General features: G+C 42.0%; 1 protein-coding gene across 3 annotated transcripts in view; it reads left to right on the forward strand.

Annotated features, from left to right (window-relative positions):
- The window catches only part of LOC119809667 (regulator of G protein signaling 7 binding protein), a 103646-nt gene that overhangs the window by 62464 nt on the left and 24492 nt on the right, over window positions 1–16690 (forward strand). For all 3 annotated transcript variants that reach the window (XM_038322652.1, XM_038322655.1, XM_038322654.1), the window contains exon 3: window positions 2964–3094. In XM_038322652.1, coding sequence (XP_038178580.1) covers window positions 2964–3094 — 131 coding nt within the window. The remainder of the gene's footprint in view (window positions 1–2963; window positions 3095–16690) is intronic.

Genomic DNA, 16690 nt, shown 5'->3' on the forward strand with positions numbered 1-16690 from the left:
TGATAGGAAGTGAGTCATTTGGAGGAAGCACAAGTGATATTTGGAAAGTTGTCACCAAGGTAAATTGCTGGCAGCTCATGGAGAGGCCACGGGTGTCATTTTTAGTTTAATATCAGTGTTTCTTTAGGTCTTGCAATTTATCCTTAAGAATTTTCAAGGATATGAGTGTGGTTTTTTTGAGTTTTTATTTGTCTCATTAGGATATTTTTATTTTTGATTTCCTACCATTTTGCATAATTTATAATTTGTTATGAAAAATAACCTAAATACATTTTACGCTTCTCATGAGATGCCTGTCACCCCTGCACCAGGGAGGCGGAAGCAGAAGGGTAAGGTGGTCATAGTCACCTGTAGCTACAGAGAGTCTGAGGCCAGCCTAGGCTATGAAAGACCCCATTTAGTTGTTGAAGCCGTATTTAACTCGCTGTTCGTAAGACTAGTCACATTCTAGCCACTGGACAATGAGTCCTTCTGTGCGCTTTCAGGAAGAGCAGTATGCTTAAGGGCTCTAAAATGGAAAGAATAAGGCAATCATTGCCGAGGCTAATGTACTCTGCTCTGGGCATTGCAAAACACAAACGAAGTGACACCTTCGCTTTTCCTCTGCTCTTGAGGACATTCCCTTCTTTCTCTAGGCTTCAGTTTCGTAGTTATAAAAGGATAATATGTGAGAATTAGTATACTTTTTTCAAGCAGGAAACTCATAGAACAGCCTTAGTATTGATTCATTTTATCAGGTATATTGTTTCTCTGCCAGGCTTGCTCAGCTCCTTCCCATAATATCTGTGAGGGGCACATTGATGTCAATTCCGAGAAAGCCTTCAGGAATTTGAGACACTGACAGGTGACCCCTTGGAAACAATTTTAATCAAACATCCCAGTCTCTGCTCTGACTTGCCTTCCCCAGAACATAATGCATTGCTTTTCTTCCTAGATGCAAAGCAATAAGACATCCTGGTTCAAAAGATGTGTAATGTAGTAGTGTTTTGGGCCCTAAGCCCCACAGGCATATAGTCTGCTCCTTTAAATGTAAGAAGACCCCACAGCTTGGAATGACACTGTGTTAACCAATTGTCTCACTCATAAATGTGCAGAACATGTGGCAGATCTACTGTAAGGCTTGTTTCTTTTCCTGATTTTCTTCAATCTGCATTTGAGGCTCCAGGGTCATCAATAGATGAAAATAGGGAGCTGTGATTGACATGACCTGTGATCGAGACAGTTAACCAGCCCGGAAAAGACCCGCTTGCCATATTTTCCTTCTGTCTTGCGTCTGGAATATGACACTGCCTTTAGATTTTTCTGTGCAAAACTAAGTATTAACAGATAATTCATTGGGAATACTTTTTTTCTTCGATTTGAGGGAAGTGTTAATTGCAGGATTCCTTCAGAATCTAGCGGCATCATTAAGAAATAGGACACGGTCAAAGAAATTTCTAAGGACTAAAGGTGATATAAAATTGTGTGTGTGTGTGTGTGTGTGTGTGTGTGTGTGTGTGTGTGTGTGTGTGTGGTGTTTAGATGTAGTGGAGTCATCTGGGGTGGGGACACTTCAGGCAGAGTGAAGGTGGACGATGCCTGAAGTTTGCACAGAGATGTCTCTTGCTTCGGACACTGGTCTAAGGCTGGCTTGATGTGAAGCAAATGAAATGGAGGTAAGGTAGTGTTTTAACTTCTAGATAAAGTCAAGCTGCACAGCAGTTCTGGGATGCACTTCATTCTATTTGACCCCAAAAGGCCAGGATAACTGCGCAGGCGTCACAGTATGGAGGCTGAGGATTTTACGGTTTTTTTCTGAGTTATGTAAGTCCTATGGTTAGATAAACTCTTGTTCAGCGACAAAATAAGTATTGAAAATGAAAAATAACTTTCACTGTCAAGTTCTTGGCACATAGGTTTTTTTTTTAATTGTTGTTCGTTTTTAAACTATGATTCCAGAGCTTTAAAACAGTGAACATTTTTTTACATGGATTAAATGTCCCCTGAAATCTGCCACAGGTCCACGTTACAAAGAAACTGAATCCAAGTTTCACAGTATTTAATCAGATTCCATTTCAAATGAGTGAGGGCAGAAATAAAGATAACTCATTAGGATATTTAACAGAATTTACCTTTAGACTGTCTTTAACCTTAAATCAAGCTGCAAGCTTATTCCTTCAGTTTACATTATTCGGTGCATGCTATTCTGGTTGCTTATAAAGTAGTATCATCTTGTCAACAAATGAATCTTCTCCTTCGAAGGCCAAATGATTACTCCATGATTTATCGTATTTACATATGAATTCTGAAAAGCAAACCTCCAGGACTTTAGGTGATAATTTCAGACATAAATTCAGTACTCACGCAGCTTTCGATTGCCTGGCATAGCTATTGTAACTTTATTACTTTTTTCTTTTATCATAAAATATTTATTTCATCATTAAAAGCATTTGGGGTTTCATAAATTAGGCATAGCCAACAATAAAAGACTATATCTTAGATTAAGACAAAAACTTTGATAAAAATAATTCGAAAATTGGCTCTCTAATCACATTAGGCTGGGGCCCTGATATTAGAGATGTCTTCTAAACATTAATTGAATAGACTGTGTTAGTCTTGTCTAGAAACAGGGGTTTTCGATCTCTTTGTAGCTAGGAGATTATTATGCATTAAGTGTATTTTGGAAATTTCTTCCTACGGCTAAATTGAAAATGTCTGATATTCTCAATTACTTCAAGCGTTTATGATTCTAAGCTCCCAGCAGAAACCGCTGCCAAGGCGGGGAGGGGAGAGCAGTTACTCAGAAGGACACTTATGTAAGAGCTGTCAGGGTGGTTACTAGCTTGAGAGCACGAAACCCTGTATTTCAGACTCTAGGCTTTAAGGGATCGTTACTGAGCCTTTTCCCCTCTCAGAACTGAGACAAATGGCTGATGACTGAATCCTGAGACTGCCCACAGCTTTGCTCTCTCATTCCACTGCAGCCCGGAAGATGGTGAGATCCATCCCGAAATCTGCCGGCTTTACATCCAGCTGCAGTGTTGCCTAGAGATGTACACAACGGAGATGCTGAAATCCATTTGTCTGCTGGGGTCTCTTCAGTTTCATCGAAAAGGTACACACGTGCCATAGGATGCCAGAAACACAGAGAAATAGACAACAAAGCTGGCCTTTCACCTAGTGTCCATGTGCAGGCCCAGGCACTCAAGCAGAAGGATTTAAGTGGTCAAAAACTGCAGGACACATGAATTAATAAAAAGCCCACATCACTGCCATCTAAATGCGTCAGGACTGAAACCATGGTAGGAAGTGACCTTAAAGGTATTGTTTCACCTCCTGTGAGTGTGACTTCATTAAACTCCACAAAGGCTGCAAAGATATACAACAGTCTTAGGAGGGTAGTAAATGATCTCAGAGAGCCTTGTTTCTCTAAATGAAATGGTGCAAACAGGTAAATTGCATACTGTGTCCCAGTGACTTCAAGACAGAAGGGAACTCAACGAGGCATGAGCAATGGCGAACTCACTCCCTGCCCTAACCCATGCATGGATTATCGTGACATCAGCAATGGAGGTAACTGGTAGCTGTGGCTTCAGCATGGCTTGATGATACTTAAGATCCTCATTCTAATTGAGGCTCTGTCTTTGAGGTGTTGACTTTCTTCTCAAGCCGCCCTCTCCCACAGTAGGAAACTGACTACCAAGGCCCTGTCCATCATCTGTGTGCATCATTTGACTCATAGAGAAGGGGAAACATCTCCCAATTATAAAACAAAAGATCCAGGCTTCATTCTAACTAAAACAACTTCTATCTTGAGTCACAGAGGGCTAGAATTCCTCTGATTGGCTTAAGCAATTAAGGTCTGTCCACGAAGCAAGGAGTGGGCTCAGCTCCATTCGTTCAGTGCTATACATAACATGTTAGGAGAGGGTAGAATGGAAGGCTGCTCGGCTTCCGTTTTTAAAGTATTTGACTTATATTTTCTTTTTAGTTCATCCAAGTATTTCTTGGAAACCTCCTGAGTGTGAACTTTCTGTGCTTTAGACCAGGAAAATGGGAGCTGAGAACACATAGAATGTACTCTGTGCCTGTGATTTAAATTCAAAGATAAGGAAGTTCACTAAAGCCTCGGGGCGGGGGGGGGGGGGAACAGACTTCAGACAACAAAACAGTTAAAGATTTGAAATCAAATGAGTATTGCAATTTGGTGACAACAAAATGATGTGATAATTTAGCAGTAAACATTAAATTTCATGTATGCATATATGTGTATGTACAGCACACAGCTGAAGTAAAAGCAGGAGTTTTGCTGCACTGTTCCAAAGACAGGATAACATTTTCTCAATACATGAGTAGTATTTCTTTTTCTTTGTCTTCCTAAAGACTGGTCTTCCAGAGTTTACCATCTTCATTCCTGTGGTTAACAAGAGAGAGTAGGTTTGGAAAGGTCAGCCTCATGACACTCCCGATGCCTTATCTAAAGACTGAGTGCCAGGCACATGGCAACAAAACAAGTGTTGCCCTCACAGACACACATGCGTGGCAATGCATTCTTTACATCACTTGGGTGGGATGGATGGTGTCTTAGTCACTGTTTTAGTGCACTGAAGAGGCACCATGACCAAGGCATCTCTCATAAAGGAAGCATTTAACTGGGAACTTGTTTACAGTTTTCAAGGCTTAGTCTACTATCATTGTGGCAGGGAGCATGGCATGGCTGGCATGGTACTGGAGGAGTGGTTGAGATTTACGTCCTGATATGTGGCCAGACACACACACACACACACACACACACACAGAGAGAGAGAGAGAGAGAGAGAGAGAGAGAGAGAGAAAGAGAGAGAGAGAGAGAGAGAGGGAGAGGGAGCGGGGAGGGAGGGGAAGGAAGGGAAGGAGGGAGGGAAAGAGGGAGGGAAAGAGGGAGGAGGGAGAAAAAGACGGAGGGAGGGAGATAGAGAGTTAGAGACAGAGACAGAGACTTGACCTGGCATGAACTTTTGAAACTTCCATATCCACCCCCAGTGATACACTTCCTCCAACAAGGCCACACCTCCCAATCGAGCAGTTCTCAACTCATGAGTCTCAATCCCTCAGGAAAATCAAAAGACCCTTTCACAAGGGTCGCCTAAGACCATTGGAAGACACAGATAGTTATATTACCATTCATAACAGTAGCAAAATCACAGTTATGAATTAGCAACAAAATAATTCTAGGGTTGCAGGTCCCCACACCATGAGGAACTGCATCAAAGGGCTGCAGTATTAGGAAGGCTGTGAACCACCACCCTCATCCTTTTCACATGGTGCCCCCCTGCTGCCTAAACTTACTGGACTATGTGAGCCAATTGGAAACATTCTTTGCTGCCTCTACCCCTGCAGGCATTAGGATTAGAGGGTCACACATCTATCTCTGTTTTATGTGGTGCTGGGGCTTAAACTCAGGGCTTTATGGATGCTAAATGCTCACTCTAACAACTGAGCTACATGCTCAGCCCCACAACTAGCTTTTGAAAGGAAAGTCTTCCGTTAGTTCTTTAAAATTAAAAGGGATCCCTTAGGCTGGTTGTTCCTTTGCATGTGCTCTCAAGAACGAATAAAAAGCACATCCTCTCACACTGGAGCAGTTCCTTGCTCTTCATGGCCTCCTGTCTTCAATGACAGGCTGTTTAACCTCCCTTTCTGACTTTCTTTTAAAAAATAATAATAATAATAATAATTAAGGCTGTTTTGTAGCTCGGTGGTAGAGCTTTTGCCTTAGGTTCTAATCAGAGAACTACAAATTAATTAATTAATTAAAAAATAGTTGGGTTGGTTTTGAACTCATGGCAATCCTCTTGCCTTGGTCTCCACAGTGCTGAGATAACAAACATCAGCCACTTATTCAAGACAGCAGTGAAACTTCTAGCACCTGCCTTCAAGCCTGCTTTTAAGAAAGAAAAGGAAAGGAATATTCTCTGAAGGTTTACACATAGTATGTAGGAAGCCCAAAGGGGTCTACAAAAACAGTCCTAGAAATAACAGCTGTGTTTAGCAGGATCAAAGAGTACAAAATGAGCCTCCAAAAGCAAGACTGTTTCTACATAGTGGCAGTGAACAGACAGACACCCAAATTAAAGGTGCACTGTCATCAATTACCACTAAATTTATTTATTTATCCATTTTTATGTGTTTAAAATCTCACCAGGATCTGTGGTTGAAATTATAAGATGGAAGAAATAAAAGAACACCTAAATTGGTCCCTAGGTCCAATGAAACTTCTATCAATTTAGAAAAAGCAAGGTTAACTCTGAATATAAACAAGCTTATTTTAAAATTACACATAGGGACTGGTAGCAAGATTTCTCAGTGGGTGGTGGTACTTGCTGCCAAACCTGCCCTCCTGAGTTAGCTTTCCATAACCCGTAGAGTGGAAATAGATAATCAACTCACAACGGCTATGACTGTATGCACAAGAGCTGTACAGTATCAAACCAGCCAAAATGTCTGCATGAATGGAGGAAGTGCTCATGAACCCCTACCCTAGCTAAAGAGTTATTGGCAGTTGATGACTGCTGGGAAAGAGAGGGTCAGTTTCATTGAGGGATGGGGCTCTGAGAGGCCACCCATGCTCCAGGTAATGGTGCTACAGTCATGTACATTCTAGCAACACCAAGTGGACTTAGTGACTTTAAAAAGAGAGCATATGAGACTGGGAGGGAAAGGTGGTGAAGGACTGGAGGAAGAATTAGGAAGCGAATACTTATAATTCATATAATAAATTCTCAAACAATAAAACTACAAAATAAACAGTGGCAAAAGTGTTTGGGAGGCAGAAGCAGGAGGGTTACAGCAAGTTCAAGACCATCCTAGTGTACAAGTCCTTGGAGAGGGAGAGAGAAAGAGAAAGATAAAGAGGGAACCACTAAGTATATGAAAATATGATGATATCATTAGCTGTCAAGAAAATGCAAGCTAATGTGGCAATGAGATTTTATCGTTCTATCAGAATAAGCAGACATAGTATCAGCTTAGGTCCCATCAGTAGATGACAGGATAATGAAAATGTGGCATGCATAGACAATCGGGTATTGAACAGTCATAAAGAATGAAATCGTGTTGTTTGAAGAAAGAAGATTGAGCTAGAAATCATCATATTACTTTAAATAAACTAGACCCAGAAAGTAAATAATAAATTAATAAATAAACCTGCATCTTCTGCTCTAATGCCTAACTGCCTATGCATAAGTCCCAAAAAGAGAACACCTGACAGTGTCTTTGATTAATTTCGCGTGTAATATTAAATTTCCTATTGGATTTCTGATTGCTCTAAAGTCATTATTATTTAGAGTTGAACCCTTGTAAAATCCAGAGTGGTAGGTGCCTTCGATCAGAACGAGCCGCACGATAATGACCCCAGTAGCCTGTCTGCTCTGTGAACACCTTACATTTGAAGTGGGTAATGGTTCTCGCTGTTCAATCATGGGACATCAGCATCAGCACCCACGCCATGGTTAAGATGCCAAGTGTCCATTCCTGCCCTGAACTTTACTAAATCAAAGTTTCCTCTAAAGAAGCAACTCCTGGGAAAATATTAAGAGAATAATTACTAAAACATTGCTTCAGCTGAGTAAACCTGACGGCCACCTGTAATCAGCGGCCCATGTGCAGTTACTCTTTTTCGAAATACGCCCCTACTTCCTCGCATGATGCAGACATAGAGTCTCACTCTCCCCAGAAGTCTCTTGTGTTCACACATCTGAGAGCTGGCATTGTCTCAGTACCAGTAGAGTTACAGTAATCCTAGGAGGTGATTTGTTGAGAAAGTCCCAGTTACTCTAGAAGTAAAGAAAATAGAAGTATGTGTGATTAAATCCCATGTTGAAGAAAAGTCACTAGTGGTAGGCACCAAGGAAAATGTCATTAAACCAGAGAACAGTACAACACTAGAAACATATGCATGAAAGTATGTATTTGAGAAGCTTCCTAAAAGTTTCTAGAATGGGAACTAAAACAGTACCAGCATTTAAATAAGGGATGGAAGGGTCCTATTAAAGAAAGCATTATAAATTTTCCCATCCTATGTTTGTATAATACATCCTTTCTATTTCTTTCTTCTTTCTATTAATCCTCATGTTGAACCTAAGGAGTCAACTCTCTATTGCTATTTTTGACTTTTGTTTTGTTTATATTATGTATGAAGTCACATTCCTGCTATCAGAATAGCACAGAAAATGTCAGCTGGTGTCACTAGGTTTTGCTCTTTCTTGCATATCATTGGTAGCTATAGAATAGCTTGTCTAAACCATGAAAACCTCCATCCAGTGCACAATATACATATGTGTGTGTGTGTGTGTGTGAGTGTGTAAATTGTATATATATTGTCTCCCTTGGTGGTATGAGTTGAGAAGAGAAATATTTGACTGCAGTGACCAGAAGTGAGTCGAGGAAAACTTGGTTCACAGACTGCAGCACGTGAGTGTTAAGCTTGAAGAGAAGAATTGGGGATAATAATACATATGATGTGTTCCTGAAACTTGGAGTAGATGCTGTAAAAGTAGATTGACAGAGGTCAGCACGCATGAGACTCCTAACTGCAGCACCGGATGACAGGAGATAGGAAATGTGGGACAGATGTGAGCCCTACCAGGGCTTCGAATGGAGACATGCAAGAAGAGCTGAAGGAGCCACACAGTAGAAACCAGAGCAGAGATGCTTACAAATGCCAGGTGCGGTGGGAGAAGTCACAGGAAAAGATCGAGAGCCATTCTTCTTTCCCACGACTGATACATATGCATTGCATTTTACGTATGATTTATTCTATGTGTCACATATCAGCAAAGAGGCACCATTTATGCCTCAAATTCTGCTAGTTAAGATGGCAGGTGGCTTTTCCAGGACATTACGTTGTTTATGCAAACAACGGTACCTCCACTGTAACCTTCAGGCTAGCGGAATGACCTAGGCAGAGAACACCCACTAAGAATCTCTTTTTATAATATTCTAAAAAATAACTTGTGGATTTTTATTTTATGAGCATTGGTGTTTTGCCTCCATACATGTCTCTGTGAGGGTGTTGGACACCCTGGAACTGGAAAGACAAGCAGTTGTGTGCTCCCATGCGAGTATTGGGAATTGAACTCAAGTCCTCCAGGAAGAGCAGCCAGTGCTCTTAACTGCTGAGCCGTCTCTCCAGCCTCCCCACCAAGTGTCTTAGTATCCACCTCACTGTCCTCCTCCACCCACTCCTCCTTTCCCGTAATGGGTATTGAGCGCAGGCCCTTTTCTCTGCCAATGCCCTACCACTGAGTTACATTCCTTGGCGCTACTCTTCTGCTTCTCTGTCCTCCTCTCCAGCCCACCTTTGTCTCTCTCAGAAGTCAGGTGGTCCCCAGAATCTCCAGGGACTTGTAGTCTTCCCTTCCTGCTCAGGACTTCTACCTGATTTGTTGCTTCAAATGTTTTGAGAAAAGCTGATGCTTTAAAAATCTTTAGGTGAGCTCCTTTCTCTTCCCTCTGGGTAGATGCTGAAGGTTGACCATTGTTCTTTTCTTTCCCTTTTCATGTCTGTCAAGGAAAGGAAATATCATTGTAATTGAGTTTCTAGACAGCTTTCTATCAAAACCTCCTTTTTTTTAGTGTTGGGCTGGGATTAAATAGGGACACCGAGCTGCTTCATAGCAAGCTGAACATGCAGTTTATTCTTACCTCTGTGCACCTCCCTAGCTCACCAGAAGCTCATATACTATCGTATAACTCGCTTAGTTTTTCTATTGTATTGCACAGTCAGAGTATACATTTGCGGCGAACCCCCCTGGCCAGCAGGGAAGAATGACCACCGAGTCGAGGATTCTTCTCAAATCACGCTTTATTGGAGCCTCTTGGTTGTAGGGAGAGCAGGAAGCGAAGGGCCCGGAGCACTAAATGGCAGCCGCTTATATAGGGAGAGCGGACACGGGTCATGCCTGGATTGGCTACTCACTCATCTTTCGATGCCCCCGGCCACGGGATTGGCTAAGATTACTGCGCACTACTGCGCATGCAAGAGGTTCCATCTACAGCCTTGCCATATATGGAGTTGTTTACTCGGTGGTGCAGGGGCTCAGCGCCATCTTGTAATGGCGGCTAGCAAATCGGCTCCCTGCATACATTTACTTTTTAGAGATAAAGGGCATACAAGGTCACTTCAAGAGTTGAGGGTATGGCTTTTTTTTCTAGGAAAGTATGCCCCAAATCATTTTAAGGCTCCCGCAGTGAGCTTGCATTTAATAACGAAGATTGTCCTCTTCCAATTAAGCAAATTTGTATCCTTGGTCTCAATAGCATTTCAAAGAATCTTCTTGCAAATTCTGTGCTCTGAGTATAGAAATTTTTGCTATCTCATAAGTCTGATTGGCACAAGGCATTTGGAAATATTATATGCTTTGTAAGATCATGTTTCTGCCAAAGAAATGAAGAAAAATATTCCTAAATTGATTTTCCTTTTTCATGGCCAACAAAATTAAAGCAAATTACAGCTATGTGAGGTAAAAAAAAAAAAACCTACGTTTAATAAACACTATTGGGTTCTATCAGGTACAGTGTGGCCTCCGAAAAGCTGTTTCTAGAGGAAGATGGCAGATGGGAATAATTCTAGTCATTTGGTAGTTTGATATTCTAACACTTTTCAGTTGTAAACTTTTCAGTTGTAAACGGGAGTGCTGCTTCATATCATCTCATTTCTGTGTTTATAGAGGAAAATATTTGGTCTCATCTCGTCACACCTAGTTAGGGAAGAAATCTGTCCCCATTGCTGACTGCATGCATTATGTTGACCGTTGATGCCTGCTTCCTGCTGCTGGATGAAGGGAGCTCACAAGTTTCTTCCATTCTGCTGGCAGAAAGTGGGGACAGGCTGCTGTGGGAACTGGAAAATCCTGCTTTGTTGATCACTGTTTTCTTCTTGCTTTCTCTGCCCCCATTCACTCATTTATAAGAACTTCCATCTGAACTTGCTTTCTCTGCCCTTTTCCTTGTCTCGTATTGCTTTCACGTTGCCCTCTCTGAGTCTCCTTGCCTCTCAGCCACAGCTTGCAGCCATTTGAGGGCACGAGACACCCATCCTTTTTGGATCAGATGGATTCTTCCTCTGAAATGTACTATCATGGTAAATTCAGATTTCAAAACATGTGGAGATGTGCTGACTAAAAGGAAAAGAAGGAATGGTAAAAATTGAAAAAAAAATCTTTCTACAAAACTGGATTGGGAGCCTGGGAACTGATAACTCAAGAAGTACTAATGGAAATTAATGGCCCAGATGCAGTGAATTTCAAGATGAACTCATGACAAGAATGGGTCACAGGCAAAAAAAAAAAAAAAAATCCAGTGTATCCAGAATCATGCTAGCTAAAGCAAAGGAAATGATCCACATGAACAAAAGAATTGAGAATAAAGAAAAAAGGCAAAAATAGATTGTAGCCACAAGTAAATACTTTATTTTCCAGTGTAAGAAGGAGCAATTGATACTAAAATAGAACACTGAGTTAGAGAAAATGAAGCAAACTAAATCCTAAAATAGGAGCTATGATTGAACTTCTAAGAGGAAACTTGAATTCATTCTCTAAGCCAATATCCATTGTTCATCTGTCATGTGTGAGGCAGTGCTCTCTGTGCTGAAAGCTGGCAGTGAGGGAGGTTGCTAGGGCCCTGTTCTCATGGAGTGTGTAGTCTGGAGGGAGGGAAGGGAGACAAGAGTAGGAAGGAGGAAGAAAGGGGAGGAAAGAAGGAAGTGGGAGGGAGGGGAAAGGAAGGAAGGAATAAGGGAGGGGAAAGGCTAGACAATCAATTTTTTTTTTCTTTTTTTGGTTTTTCGAGACAGGGTTTCTCTGCAGCTTTTTTAGAGCCTGTCCTGGAACTAGCTCTTGTAGACCAGGCTGGCCTCGAACTCACAGAGATCCGCCTGCCTCTGCCTCCCGAGTGCTGGGATTAAAGGCGTGCGCCACCACCGCCCGGCGACAATCAAATTTTTTAAAACTCCATAATATGCAGATAGTTGAAATTGATCATACAATGCGGTTAAGTGGGATGGAATGGCTACTTTAGATGGGGTAATCAAAGTTCTCTGAGGACAATACTGTTGAATCTGACCTGAATGGCAAAAAGGTAGCAACTTCACCACAAACACAAAAGACCTTTAACTAAGAAAGCCGGTCTTTTTTAAAATATACACATCACCAGATTCTATAGTCCTAAGGATGACCTAAAAACATCTATTAACTCTACCTCTGTGTCTGTCTACACCATATGACAGAACTTCGTATAACAAGATACTAATAGCCAGGAGATGGTGGAGCAAGCCTTTAATACCAGCACTCAGGAGGCAGAGGCAGGTGGATCTCTGTGAGTTCGAGACCAGCCTGGTCTACAGAATAAGTTGCAGTACAGGCTCCAAAGCTATGGAGAAAAACCCTGTCTCAAAAACACCAAAAAAAGAAAAAGAAAAAAACTCTTAGCAAATAAGATACAGTATAGGTTAACCTGATACCCATTATGGAAAAGTTGCAATTTAGTTAGCCACATTGGAAATGCGTCTTGCACACTGCTCTGCCCTGTTACAGGGTTGAGGTAAACCAAAGCCACACACACACACACACACACACACACACACGCACACGCACACACACACACAGCAGCATGGGGCCAGCATGAGAGCAGTTATGCCAGGGTCACTACTGGCTCTCAGTGCCACAAGGAGGACAGGAAGGGACAGTGAACCCTGAGGTTGGGGGTTAGTGCCTCATCACTTCTGGACTGGAAATTATTTATTTCCAGATTCTTCAGAAAAGAAGGAGCCCTGTGTTTAGTATAACCATTATCCTCTGCCGCACACTTTGTGGTCAATACATATCTTCCCATCATCATGTAGAAAAGCCTTGAAACTATTTTTTTAACATAAACAACTTGCTGAATTAATAGAATCAATTTCCATCTAAAGCACATACTTCCTCAAGCATGAGAAGGTGCAGGTAGATTACTTAACACATGCCCTGTGTTTCTTATTTGTTTGCACAGTGCAGAGTCAGAAAAGCGGAAACGCATGAGTGTGAGAGCCATTCTGAACAGGCAGCTGGGTATCTACCGCAAACTGTGTCTACTTTATTTGTTCTTCTCATTCAGTCAATACAAAAACTGACCTGGAAATCTCTTCTGTGAGGACTGTCCCTACAGACGATGTGTCAGGAGCAAAGAGGACATAGGAAACTTGCCACTGCCGTTAAAGAAATGGCAGGGCTGTGATACGGTATGAGCTCAGGGAAGAGTGACTTGTTGATCCCTGCACAGAAGTACCCAGTTGGGTGATATGGACTTGCTGGACCCTAGAGACCAAACTAAGGACCCACAAGGAGACCCTGTCAATGACAGCATTTCCCATGGTCACTGGGTGGCTGAAGAAAGAGGGAAAAAGCAAGAATGAGGGCTGGAGAGATGGCTCAGAGGTAAAGAGCACTGATTGCTCTTCCAGAGGACCTGAGTTCAATTCCCAGCAACCACGTGGTGGCTCACAACCATCTGTAATGAAATCTGGTGCCCTCTTCCGGCCTGCAGGCATACATGTAGACGGAACATTGTAAACAAAATAAATAAATGAATCTTTTAAAAAATCTTTAAAAAAAAAGCAAGAATGAAAGACAAAGGAGGAAGGGGAGATGTATGAAAATTCAGGTGGGGACAAAGGAGTGTAGGACTAAAGGAAGAGAAGAGATCTCCAGAGGCGGGTGTGACCAAAGGATCCCCACCCTGCCTTCTCACCAGTTGTGGACTTTTGAGGTGGGAAGACTCTGTGGCTCTCTTGGGAGACCTCACACCTGATGTGGACTTCTCCCTCCCGAGATACTGACCATTGCTAAGGAGTGTGAGAATATCTAACCTTCCTTTTCATGGTTGATTTCTCTTGACTTTCCCTCAAACATGCCTCTTAAGTTATCCATAAACAGGCTAAAAATACATGCGAATCCCCAAGGAGCTAAAAGCAAACGGCTTTTCATGACCCTAAGGGACGTGGCCACAACTTCAGTGGCCTGGTTGCAAAGAGCAGCTGTCTCAGCACGATTTCAAGGTCCTCTGCAGGCTCTCGTCCTCATCGCTACCCCCTCCCCCAAGCAAATATTTGTTCACTGAGGCCTGAAATTGATTTTTCAGGGGACAGAACTTTCATTTCATAATAGGAAATGATTTTGGATGCATAGTCACTCTCTTAGGCAAAGCAAAATATGGCTTGGGAAGTCACCATTTGGAAGCATGCTGATCCCTTTCCTAAGAGCAAGGCAGGGGGCCCAACCTGGTCTTAGACAAGTGTCCCATTCCAAGGACAGACAGGCAAAGGAGGCAAACTGGGAGCGAAGACTACAAACTGATTACTGATAGGGTGTATAGAGTACAATCTTTTCTGCTAAGTCCTCAATGTAGTTAAAAAAAAAAAACCGAAGTGACGCTGATAACTTCTTTGGTCTCGCAGACCACCAGTGATATCCCACATTTGCCCCCTGCACTCAACCCTGGTACACACAAAGTATCTTGAACTATATTATAGAATCTCAAGAGATGTGTTGTTTTCTGTGTGTCCTTCTACCTGGGATAATATGGACTATTCTACCCAGCTCCGCACCCATCCCTTCCCCCGGACTATTCCTTGAACTTTATTGGAGCTCATAATTTAGATATGACTTCCTGCAGAAACACTAAATGCTCCTGAAACTCTAAATCTAGGCTGGTCCCTGTCCCTCCAGCATGCCCATGGTGCTGCTGATGGTGCAATACACAAAGGTTATCATTTCTTACTTGGATTCCTGTCTGTCGTCCTCTGTAGATTCTGGGGGTCTTGAATATATCCTCATCATCTAAGGCAATGTCTGGAGCAAAGATTCAAGCAATGATTATTGGATAATCAGATGAATTATTTGCATTCTTCAGCCTTTGTTAACAGAAAAGAAATTTGATTAAAGAGGAAAACTTAACAGAAATGTTGACCTAAACTTGCGGATATTTCCCTTCCTAGCTAAGAAAAAAAAAATTCATCAAAATAACAGAAAAAAACATACTGGGAAAATAATAAATCTGTATTAGTTTGTCAGGGTGGGGTAGTTGTTTTGTGAAATAATGCCATATCTCATTTGATGAGAACAGTAAGTTTATTCATTTATGGCATTGTCCAATGATGTCAGAATTAGGGTGGACTATCTACCCAGCTTTCAGAAAGCGTGGGAGATCCTACAGGAGAATGTTTAGGGTCCAGAAGAGTGCACTGTCCATAACTCTGTCACATGGCCCTTTCCAGCTGTAAGGGAAAAAGGAAAGTAGAGGCTGGCAAACACAGAACATCTCCTATTACTCCGAAAAACAAACGAAGAGTACCCCAAGCAAATCAGGAAGTTTAAAGAAACTTTAAAACAGACAAGCAATTGATATTGAATCCGCTGAAATTTAGGAACAGGGGGAGCCAGGCAGATAAGAAACTCAGGAGGAAACAAACAAACAAAAAAATCAAATGAGAAGAAATTCTGAGAGAGAGAGAGAGAGAGAGAGAGAGAGAGAGAGAGAGAGAGAACCCAGAAACACTTCAAACCCAGTCAAGAAACACAAACCACTGAAAGGGTTTTTTAACTGTCAGAGTTGGTATTTGAAACTGCACTTCAAAGGGCTACCACTGTCTGCCTGGCAGAAGCTACCAGTGTTGGTCTTGGGGAACCAAAGCAGAATAGAATATGAAATGATGCTGGGCCTGCACAAGGACAACAACAAGAAAAGAGAAACTGGATTCTGGGTTATAGCCAGCACCAAGTTAAACTTCTTAGCATTTCTCTCTACAGCAGAAATTCCACCCAAGAAACACAAGGCAGGAAACAAGCCGAACAGGGAGCCCAGAACAAATGAGCTTTGGATGGGGACATTTTGCACCCATGAGAAAAGTTTCAAACATATGTTGTCCAGCCACAAACCCTGTCCTTCTCCACAATTAACAGGACACTGTTGGTCGAAAGACAGACAGACATATTCAAAGGCATCTGAACAGACATCCAGGAATGAACAGATTGTCAACGAAAAAAAAAAAAACTCAACACTGCTAAAGGAATATACCAATATTGGAATATAACCAATATTGGAAGATGTGCTATTAAGATGATTAAAAGCTTAAAATGTGTGTAATCATTATATCCAAAGAAAAAAATCATTATATCCATAAGTCTTCCATATCCATAAAACAGTAATTATCTGTACCAAGTTGGAAATAGCATGAAGCAGGCTCTCTTACTGAACCTGGACCTTAGCAATTGGATGGGCTGGTCTGGCTAAGCATCTTGTCACCGGCATCTCACATCGACACCTCCCCTGGACTGGGATTACAGTCACCACATTCACCCATCTTTACATGGGTCCTAGGGTGATCCAAACTCCCATCCTCACACTTGCATGACAAGTACTTTACCCACTGTGCCCTAGCCCCGGAAACACTTTAATTAAAACTATTGTGCTATCTCAATTAATCACCTAATCATTTATGCAACTAAGAGAAAGTAGTGACTGCAATAATAAAAGTTGCCACTAGCCATCTTAGCCAAATTAGCATCATTAACAGTCCAATGAGGAGCAGAAGGAGGGAGAACATGAACAAGGAAGTCAGGACTGTGAGTGGTGCACCCACCCACTGAGACGATGGGGCTGATATAACGGGAGCTCACCAAGGCCTGCTGGACTGGGT

This window comes from Arvicola amphibius, chromosome 3 (assembly GCF_903992535.2).
Source record: "Arvicola amphibius chromosome 3, mArvAmp1.2, whole genome shotgun sequence".
NCBI classification, from domain to species: Eukaryota; Metazoa; Chordata; class Mammalia; order Rodentia; family Cricetidae; genus Arvicola; species Arvicola amphibius.